Source organism: Phaseolus vulgaris, chromosome 8 (assembly GCF_000499845.2).
Source record: "Phaseolus vulgaris cultivar G19833 chromosome 8, P. vulgaris v2.0, whole genome shotgun sequence".
Taxonomy (NCBI): domain Eukaryota; kingdom Viridiplantae; phylum Streptophyta; class Magnoliopsida; order Fabales; family Fabaceae; genus Phaseolus; species Phaseolus vulgaris.
In genome coordinates, this window is record NC_023752.2 from 47,829,321 (window position 1) to 47,839,954 (window position 10,634).

The 10,634-nt window shown below is 33.1% G+C and overlaps 1 protein-coding gene across 1 annotated transcript; it reads left to right on the top strand.

Moving 5' to 3' along the window:
• The first annotated feature begins 4,544 nt into the window (after positions 1–4,544).
• LOC137825917 (sulfate transporter 1.3) lies at positions 4,545–9,973 on the top strand. The gene is made up of 13 exons (XM_068631727.1): positions 4,545–4,880; positions 5,015–5,063; positions 5,163–5,370; positions 5,515–5,689; positions 5,786–5,851; positions 5,947–6,060; positions 6,322–6,438; positions 6,532–6,658; positions 7,928–8,214; positions 8,299–8,489; positions 8,988–9,073; positions 9,147–9,223; positions 9,310–9,973. Exons 1-13 carry the CDS (start codon positions 4,545–4,547, stop codon positions 9,451–9,453), a joined length of 1,977 nt encoding a protein of 658 aa, XP_068487828.1. The 3' UTR covers positions 9,454–9,973.
• Positions 9,974–10,634: the final 661 nt, after the last annotated feature.

A 10,634-nucleotide genomic window follows, 5' to 3' on the forward strand; every position in this document is an offset into this window, starting at 1 on the left:
CTTAGAATGTAATAAAATCACCGAACCAATATCTTCCTTTTCCAAAATAAAGCATCGGGGTGTGACATGTAAGATTGTCCAATTCTTCTTTAGCGAGACTTTCTAGACTTCAACTTATTGTGTAATTCTTCATCTGCATTATCATTAATAAGGTTTAAAGTCTCTACAAATGGTCAAAATCAAGATGAAAGAAAAATGTATTTAAAAACTAGATTTAAGCAATGATTCTAATTATGGTCTAGTTTCATCTAGTTATTCAAATTTCGTCTAAAACAATGGATTTTACTCCCAATTACAATATTAGAAAACTATGTTAGACACTCTAAGAGTGAATAGAAATGTACTTATTAAAGATGTATTAGTTTTTTTTTATGATATCCATCATCGATGAATATTATCAAGGATCAGAATATATGCACATTACCGATAGATTTTACCTACGAATATGCAAACATGAAGAACCTAACACCCAAAAGTAAGGATCTCCTTATTTGATGCTCAATTTATCGGCGGATCAGAACCAACGATCATTACTGACATATCCACACACACGAAGAACCCAACACCCTAAAATAAGGGTTTTCTTGTTTGGTGCTCTATTTACCAATGAATCAACAACAATATTACTGACACGATTTATTGACATATAAGCACACGTGAAGAGCCCAAGACCCAAAACTAAGGGTCTCCTTGTTTGGCGTTCAATTTACCGATGAATATTATCAATGAATTTTGCCAATAGATAAGCAAAAACCATTATAAAATTTGCAACTATTAGTATCCTTTGGTAAATTTCTGTCTGTAATGATATTTTATCGATAGATATGTACTAGTCAGTAATAAACCCTCAATAAATGTTAATTTCTTAGTGGTCATTAAAGGATGTAATGTTTCGGTAGAGAGATAACACGTATTTTCTCTGGTCACAATTTGTGAAATGATTTGTGTTTATATATATATATATATATAGTTTTCTCTATTTAATTTACTATTTTTTTTACTTTCAAGTGTAGTGCTTTGTTTTATGCATCGTTCCTCTAATGGAGTCTTTAATTAACTTAAGTATCAAAACAAACAATACCTTAAATGTGATTATTGATCCTATAATGTTATCTTAATAAACTTGAAGTAAAAATATATTAATACTCTTTGTTAAACCATACAAAAGAGAACACAAGTGGACATTCCTATCTATTAAGTGTCCTACTTGTTAACTCTCAATTGTGAGTTTGTTTTAATACATCCTAAAAAGCTTAAATTTTCAAGAGGAGTTAAAGTAATAAGAGTAATATGTTACATATATCTTCTCTTTAATACACCAAACTTTTGATATTAGCAATATTTTAAATAATTAATTTAATGGTATTATCTTAACTGAAAAGTCTTGAGGTTATGACTTTTGAAATTGATATGAATTATTGTAAAATTAATATGAGTTCTAATATAAATAAATACAAATCCTTATTTATTAAATTAGATATGAATTCATAATACATATATAGAAAAATATAAATAAAAGCGTTTTATTTTACTACTTTAGATTAGGGGTGGTAATACAGGCTAATTTGTCTTACATTTGACCCGAAAAAATCGGTATGGGTTAGTTCGCCCAACAAAAGTGACACGAGCTGAATTTGTTGGCTAGCTCGCCTCGCATAAGTGTTGGCTTGCGGGTCAACCCGCATAATAAAAATTTATATTTTTTTATTAGGATGTTTCTTCTTGCACCTCATCAAATTTCTTCATGCACCTAGTCAATTTTGGAATTTAATTTCCATAATATGAAAGTGAATTTGAAAAATAGAAATTTAGAAGAGAATTTTTTTTTCAGAATAACCTTTTCAAAACAACTATTTTACCTTTCAAAATCTAGAGAAATTTTTTACCATTCAAAATTTGAAAATAACTATGTTGGCTTCCAGAATTTGATTTACGGAATTAATGGTGTCTAACAAAAAAAATTGATAAAGTGCTGAATAAAACCTTTTTTATTATTATGCGGGTTAACAAATTTGTTCACCCTGATAGCGAATTATATGAAACGCACCTAAACGAATTAGGAACGAAAATAATAAATTCATCCTTATTTTTTTCTAGTGGGCCGCGCCAACCTAGATAGAAAAAATAGAAACCTGATAGAAGAAAATAGAAACAACAGGTATCTCCTCGCAAAATGGATGTACAATGAATGTGGTCGAGAAAATGGCTTCATTCAACATTTTCCTACAGTATTGCACGTGTAGGGCTACCCGCGAAACCCAAAGAAGCATCACCAAACTTAAGCAAAACATAGCAATAGTGTTTTGTACTTTTGACTTTTCAATTTTGGTTGCCCCACAGCCTCCAAACAAGTTGTGCCTCTAACTCTAAACTGTACATCTGTTTCAACTTCACCTACATTCGACCTTAAAAAGCATTAAAAATATCAAAACCTTTTCAGATTGCCTCTGTTTTATGCATGAAAACAACCAGCTATTCAAACCTCAATTTATTTTTTCCTCGGAAGAAGACATGGTGTCACATTTCGTGCTCCCTTTTTCTCTTTCCGTTTTTTTAATTTTAACAACCAAACATGGCCTGGCAGGAGAACAAAAAGGAAAATCCTTTAAGAAGATTATGTTCATAGAACCTGGACAGGGATTGGGCTACGTGGTTTCTTTGATTTAAGTGCCACTTTTTATTGATGGTTTTCAATGTTTCAAAAATAAAATATAGTCTTTTGGTGAAGACACACGAGAACCATCGGTTGTGGAGAATTGAAAACGAAGCTATAACTGTTTCTGGTACTGTCTCTTTATGCGTAGAGATACATATAAATATATATATCTTTTCCCTTTTGATCATTTTTCTGTTTTGTTTTACTTTGTGCTTCGACGTAATGGTGACAGGGTGAGATTGGGATCCTCCACTTTCAATGGCTTGCGTGAGAAGTGTAGGAAGGAGAGGTTAGTTTTTGAGTTGGACTTCATTCTTCAAACTCACTATGATTTTTGAATAGACACTTAGTGGCTATTGAGGGTTTGGAAAAAGGTCAAGTTTTGGTTCTGTCTTGTTCTCATGGAAGGAGGTGTCCAATTCTTCTCCATTGTATGTATGTGCTTATATAAAGTGAAAACTAAAAGTTAATGTTGTGGAGCCACGTTAAAGATTGTGTAGATTGTGATGATTCTGTTGAACGGTCAAACGTGATTCTGCTTGTCTTTTTTTTATTTCCAATGGTGTTCAACTGCATTAAGGTTTGAGAATTTGATTCCTTTTTACTCTTTCTTTCGAGAATGACATTTCCTCGCACAAACTTGATTATTACTTCTGTGAAACAACACGAAGACATTTGATAATCATGTGTCCATAGACAAAATATAAAATTTAATGTGTCATTGGTTAACTTAATTTGTATGTACTGTTTCATGACCTTTTGGTTTTTTCCCACCGTAATTAGAGCTTAATCTTTTATGTGGAACTCTGAGATATCTCCACAAGTTTTGGTCCTTTGAGCTGATTATGAGACTAATTCTTAGTCTGAGGCTTACAGTAAAATTCCTCGCCTCTTTGCACTTAATCCTTCTTGCAGACTCAGCGTATGTTGTTAACTAAGTCACACGACCCATTGAGTTTTTAATTGATAAAGTTTTTATATGTAAAATAAGTTAATTTGAACATTCGCAATCACAATCACACCCATCTCTAAATAATAAAGTTCACCATCAGCCTCCCTAAATTCCAAACTGATTTGTCAGATTCTTTTAGTTTATATCCCAACCAATCTTAATGTTTGACATAGGAAACCTACATAAAGGCTTCTATTTCTATAGCTAGTTGTTACGGACCACAGTTCAACTTCTATCTATTTTTAGCTTTTTGGAATCGTTGGTTTTTAAATAAGCACAGCCATTGGAAGTGGTCATATAATTTAATAATATTATACTAATTTGTAGCTTCTGCTAGTTATACCTTCTCATACTATATATTTCTTCTCCTCCATCCTTCTTACGAAGCAAACTACTGATTGTTACATGTGAACCTCAATTAACATTCATGGATTGTCTGGTTGTTGTTTAACATTCTTCGGTTAAATTTATTTTCTTTTTCTTAATTATGCATAACACTGTGCATTTGATTCGGGCTCACACCTTATTGTGGTACGTTTTCTGTTTCAGCTTGACTTTAGCTGTTGACTTGAAGTAATATAACCCAAACTAGCTTCACAGCAGTCTTTCTGCTCAAGAAGTATTTACTTATTCAACCAGTGACCTTCACCATTCTCTCTGCATAATTCAGGTTGGTTCACATTTGTTTTAATTATTGCTCAGTTAGTGAGATCGCTTATGTACCTGATATTCTTCACTTTTGGGTTGTATACCAGAGCTGCGAGCATCATGATATGCTTCAGAAACAAAATCTACTAGAATTGAAGTGTAGCCTTGTAGGAGCCAGTCTTGAATTCAACATGAACAATATTTTTGTTGTGATTCAATGCTGCAGTTAAACTATTCCATTACTCATAAAATTTTCTCCCACAGTATTACAACTCAAAGTCATTGTTGATGTCCTCAATGGGTGGTTCAGCTGATGAAAATCTTGAAACAAAAGAGATGAATGTGAGAAGTTTGTCATCTTCAAATGTTCAGGAACCATATGTCCACAAGGTTGGAATTCCTCCGCGGCAAAACCTTTTCAAGGAATTCCAATCCACTGTAAAAGAAACATTTTTTGCAGATGACCCACTACGGTCCTTCAAGGATCAAACAAAGTCCCGGAAGCTCATCCTTGGCATCGAAGCCATATTCCCCATACTTAGCTGGGGGAGAACCTATAATCTCACAAAACTTAGAGGGGATCTTATTGCTGGTCTAACTATTGCAAGTCTCTGTATTCCTCAGGTGAATTTGCAATAAAATGGTCATTTTTAGCTTTTGAAGAACAATAGAATGATATATCTTAGTACAGCATTATAATTCCTACGTCTTAGCCCATTCTAAAGGTTTTAGATTCTAATATTTGCCTTGGAAAACAGGACATTGGATATGCAAAGCTTGCAAATTTAGATCCAGAGTACGGATTGTGTAAGACTCATCTCTCAACAACAGCTCAACTTGCCTATGTGTTTACTTTTCCTTGGATATTGGATTGAGATTTTGTTTCTTTTCTTATACCTTTTACAGACTCCAGCTTTATTCCACCACTGATTTATGCTGTCATGGGTAGTTCTCGTGACATTGCAATAGGACCAGTGGCAGTGGTTTCTCTCTTGTTGGGGACTTTACTTCAGAGTGAGATTGATCCCATTGCAAATCCAGTAGACTATCGACGACTTGCTTTTACTGCCACTTTCTTTGCGGGGATTACTCAAGCAACACTTGGGGTTTTAAGGTATTTCACTTTGAATAGGGGAGTTAGAATTTAAATCTTCCTAACATGATGTTTGTACATGAGCTAGTGCTACCATCATCCAAATGAAATGATCTATTGTTAATTCACCTTGCTGACATTCTGGTTCGTGGATCTTTTGATCAGGTTAGGATTTTTGATTGATTTCCTATCTCATGCTGCAATTGTTGGTTTTATGGGGGGAGCTGCCATCACAATCGCCCTTCAACAGCTTAAGGGCTTCCTTGGGATTCAAAAGTTTACAAAGAAAACTGATGTTGTCTCTGTGATGCACTCAGTTCTGTCATCAGCCCATCATGGAGTATGCTTTCTCTTTTCCTCTCTATACCTGCACACGAAAATTATTACTGAAGTTGCTTTGAAACACTAAAACTGATCAGTATCTAACATAATGCAGTGGAATTGGCAAACTATAGTAATTGGTGCTGTTTTTATGGCTTTTCTTCTGTCTGCCAAATATATTGTAAGCACACTAATTCATATGGCTATATATTCCTTAAGCAGATTATGGAGAATGTAAATTAGTTTCTCATTATTTTATGATGATACGTGTATCAGGGAAAGAAGAACCCGAAATTCTTCTGGGTGCCTGCAATTGCCCCGTTGATATCTGTCGTTCTCTCTACTCTTTTTGTATACTTAACACGTGCGGACAAGCATGGTGTTGCAATTGTAAGTATATATATGTATTACCTTTCACATGCTAAGTATGGCAGATTGTAACTGTAGTCATTTGATTAAATGCATGCTTGGTTGGAGCTATTATGTTGAAAAAATAATTTCTTATCTTATTAAAAGCATTATCAGATAACTAAGATAATGATGGTTTTTTCTCCCCAAATGCTAATTCAAAACTGTACTAAGTTGGTAGGACTGAAACAGTACTAATTGCAGCAGTGGTAAAGCTTTTTCTTTTTGTATTAATGTGTGAAGGTAAAACATATAGAGAGAGGCATCAATCCGTCATCTGTGAAGGAAATTTATTTTACTGGTGATTACCTTGGAAAAGGTTTCAGAATTGGCATCGTGGCTGGCATGATAGCATTGACTGTAAGCAAACTTTGAAACTATTATCCTCTCATGCAGAATATTTTTCCATTTACTTTTGTATGTTGTTATTAACTCCTTCACTTTGGTTATCAGGAAGCCACGGCAATTGGAAGAACATTTGCTTCCATGAAGGACTATCAACTGGATGGAAACAAAGAAATGGTGGCATTAGGTGCTATGAATGTTGTTGGTTCATTCACTTCCTGTTATGTGGCAACCGGTAAGTTCAAGTATGTCTTACAAATAAACCTAGCTACTTACTTGCATCAGGTGCTGTAACAAGCATACATGTTGTCACAGCTAATGAAAGAAATTATAATATTTTTCTTTTAGCTGCTATAACCATATAATTCATAGTAAAATGAAGAAAAAGGGAGAGAGAAGTTATGATTATTTGGGTAAATTACACTTTATTTCCATGTAATTTACTCATTCCAAAATACCCCTCATTGTTTCTTTCTATCTCTTTAGCCCACTTCAAATTTGGTATAGCTGGATAACTAACTTTTTGGTTTACCTGAGTGGTAGTTCAACATTTTTCTCAACCTAACCCCCTTCAAAGCTTTATTTTTTCAAAGAGGCTAATGTATAAAAAAGAAATAACTTTTTCTGGGATAGGTTGAGAAGGACCTTCTAAGAGAGTAATTTATTTTTTTAAAGCATTTAATATGTTTTGTTGAGAAATATGTTGTTTGGAAAAAAATTAAGAAAAATTTAAAGTTATAGAAATTTATGAAAGTTTTGATTACTTAAATTGTAAAATATCAAATTCTACCTCCAAATAAACAAAGTAAGAATTTGAAATACTCTCACCTTTAACTCTCTATTTCTCATAATATTTCTTTTATCTTTGTTTTTATCCTGAATCACTCCTCTCTTTACTTTCTTTCTTTTTTTAGTACACATCACTCTTCTTAATGTCCATCGAAATAAAAAGGTCCAAATTTATACTTTTAAATTATTAAATGTTATATATTTTAATTACCAAATATTTAAAAATTGAGTAATATATATTTTCATAAAGTTTATTATTAAAATTTCAATCATTCAAATATTTATTTAAAATTAATTTTCATTTTATAGAAATCAAATGTCATACAAACTAAGAATTTGAAATTTAAATTGTTTTATTCAAGCAAAATATATAAAAATTGAAGAAAAGAAATTCAGATTTCAAGCACTTAAAAATCTCTGAAATTTTAAAATTCCTGGTTCGAATGCAGCCTAAAGAAGTTTTGTGTAACATAAACTGGTATGGTAGTGGTAAAAGTTATCTGAAAAATTAGTTGTTTTCATTATAAAACAAGGTTACACCCAACAAAAGAGTTGATAGGGTTATTTGTAGAAAGGAGACACTGCATGGAATAAAGTGTAATTTTCTCTAATAACTTTATGTTAGTTTGTTTTATAATTATGAAAGGAAAAGGCATGCACGTGGATTCTATGCTAATTTTTCATAGGCTATAGACTAATCTCTTGCTATCTACAGGTTCTTTCTCACGGTCAGCAGTAAACTACATGGCTGGCTGCGAAACTGCAGTATCTAACATTGTCATGTCTGTTGTTGTGTTCTTAACCTTGGAATTCCTCACGCCTCTTTTCGAATACACTCCAAATGCTATTCTTGCTACAATCATCATTTCTGCTGTCATCAACCTTGTGGACTATAAGGCAGCGATTTTGATATGGAAGATTGATAAATTTGACTTTGTTGCTTGCATGGGAGCATTTTTTGGGGTTGTTTTTGCTTCAGTTGAGATAGGACTTTTAATTGCAGTAAGTACTAAGACAATTTCCTATGCTCCGTAATGTTAATGTGCTTTCTGATAGGTAATATAAATTTGGATGTTGTTGTGGTAGGTCTCTATATCCTTTGCAAAGATCCTATTACAAGTCACTAGGCCACGAACTGCAATTCTGGGAAAGATCCCTAGGACTACTGTCTACAGAAACATCCAACAATACCCTGAAGCCACAAGGGTTCCTGGTGTACTGATCATCAGAGTTGATTCAGCAATATATTTTTCCAACTCCAACTATGTTAAAGAAAGGTAAAATTGTTCCTTCTTTGTACTTTTCAAGCTATAACTGACATGAACTGTTATCCAAGGATCAGGGAACAGTTATATTGTTCTGAAAATATCAGGGACACTAGATATGCTACATTTTGTATGAAGTTTCAATGATGTACCAGGACAACATCTAAGCAATATCAAATATCTTATGTGAACCATTTAGCTTTAGTATGGTTGTTAAAAGGGAGATTATTTTTTAATTCTATACAGTGAAGATACACAGTCAAAAACAAAATAATGCAGGAAGAACTAATCAGATAGTTAGACTATCTGATTGTGACACCCACTTTCCTCTTAGGAGGATTTAAACTCATACTTGTAATTGAATTTCGAACTATTCTACTGAACTAAATTGTTTCTCTCTTATCATTTACAAAATTACTTTAAAATGATAAGTTCACAACAACCTATTTCCTTGTTTTGGTAATTTTGAAACCCTATTTCTTATGCCAATGACCTATTATTCTCTTGTAGGATATTAAGATGGCTGATGGATGAGGAAGAACAAGTGAAAGGAGACTACCAAACAAGAATCCAATTTTTGATAGTTGAGATGTCACGTGAGTGTCTATATTTTTGTATATAGTAAGCACACAATTTCATATTATTGTTCTTAAACTGTGTTTATTGCAGCGGTCACTGACATCGACACAAGCGGCATCCATGCCCTTGAAGAGTTATTTAGAAGTCTCCAAAAAAGAGATGTTCAGGTAATCATCAAACCATCTACTCTAACAATTCTAAATGATATATCATGTGGCGATTATCTTACCGAAGGAAGCACCACTTTGAGCAGCTTGTTCTGGCAAATCCTGGGCCAATAGTAATAGACAAGCTCCACACATCAAACTTTGCTGCTTTGCTTGGTGAAGACAAGATCTTCCTCACTGTTGCAGAGGCTGTTGCATACTGTTCTCCAAAGTTGGCTGAGGATCCTTGAAGAAGAATTTGAAAATGAGATTTTGCCATCGTTAGGGAAATGAGGTGAAGAAATGAAGTGGGGGATGGTAGAGATCGACCTATGGCTTTCAGCCGAGTTAGCTTCATGGTCACTACAGAAAGTTGTTACAAATTGCCCTTAAATTTGGGCTAGTTAGTGCCTTTGGGGTCCCTATCCTATATGTGAAAATAAGAAAGATACGTATAAAGGTGCGCTTGTTGTGCAATCAAACCAGCATTAACTCAGGCCTTGGCTTTCACTGGAATCTATATGAACTTTCTTCTTTTGTATTATATGGTCGAGTGTCTTACCTGGGAAATGCTCTCATTTTCCATTATATGTACTGAATCACATTGACACCTGCAAAAGGAAACTCTCCATTCCCTCTTTCTTCCAAATTTTCTCTTTTTCTTCCATTTTGTGATTGTAATTCTTGCTGCAGTGAGGTTTGGTTTGAACTCTATGCAATTGTAAAGCAGTAAGACAAGATAAATGAAGCAGGTACATTATTTTTCTTTTCTTTCTTTCTTTCATGACAGGTAGATTTGGATGTGATTTTATCTTTCCTATGTCGAACAGGGTCGCAAAACCAGCCACATTCATCATGCAAACATACTTTCTAGAACGTGCACTTGTATTTTAAAAAGTTTCATGACGTTAGACATGCACGAATTAAGAATTTTTTAAAAATGGGCTTGAAGAGCCTTTTAATTATATAGAGTAAATTGAGCTACATTTCAAGATTTTTTCGAGTTACACCTAAATTTTAATATTTTTTACAAACTTTAAAATATTATACCAACATCCTTTTTTATATTACAATTTTTTTTAAATGTTACACTTTTACTATTATAAGAAAAACAAAAGATTTGAATGTAAATTAAATTTCTTTTAGGAAGTATTAACATAATTTGATCTACTGTGTTATTATGTATTCCAGTTAACTCTGGATAAAATTTTACACAAATTGTAAAACATCATGGCTGATTGCTAAATAGATTTTTGGGATTAAAACCAAATATTCTATATAGGATTCCTTAAAAAAGTTTATATTTTTATTGAAAATAATAAATAAATAACATAAAATGAAACACTGAGTATACAAAAGGCAAATCCATGTGTGTGCTATTTAAGTCCAACACACTATATATCCAAAAGTTGGACTGTACACAAAGACAAAA

Excerpts from the sequence above, each read along its gene's own strand:
- LOC137825917 (XM_068631727.1), top strand. The coding sequence starts at position 4,545 with ATGTCCTCAATGGGTGGTTCAGCTGATGAAAATCTTGAAACAAAAGAG. Across the intron at positions 4,881-5,014 it reads CAAGTCTCTGTATTCCTCAG|GACATTGGATATGCAAAGCT; the intron begins GTGAATTTGCAA and ends CTTGGAAAACAG. Across the intron at positions 5,064-5,162 it reads AGATCCAGAGTACGGATTGT|ACTCCAGCTTTATTCCACCA; the intron begins GTAAGACTCATC and ends TACCTTTTACAG.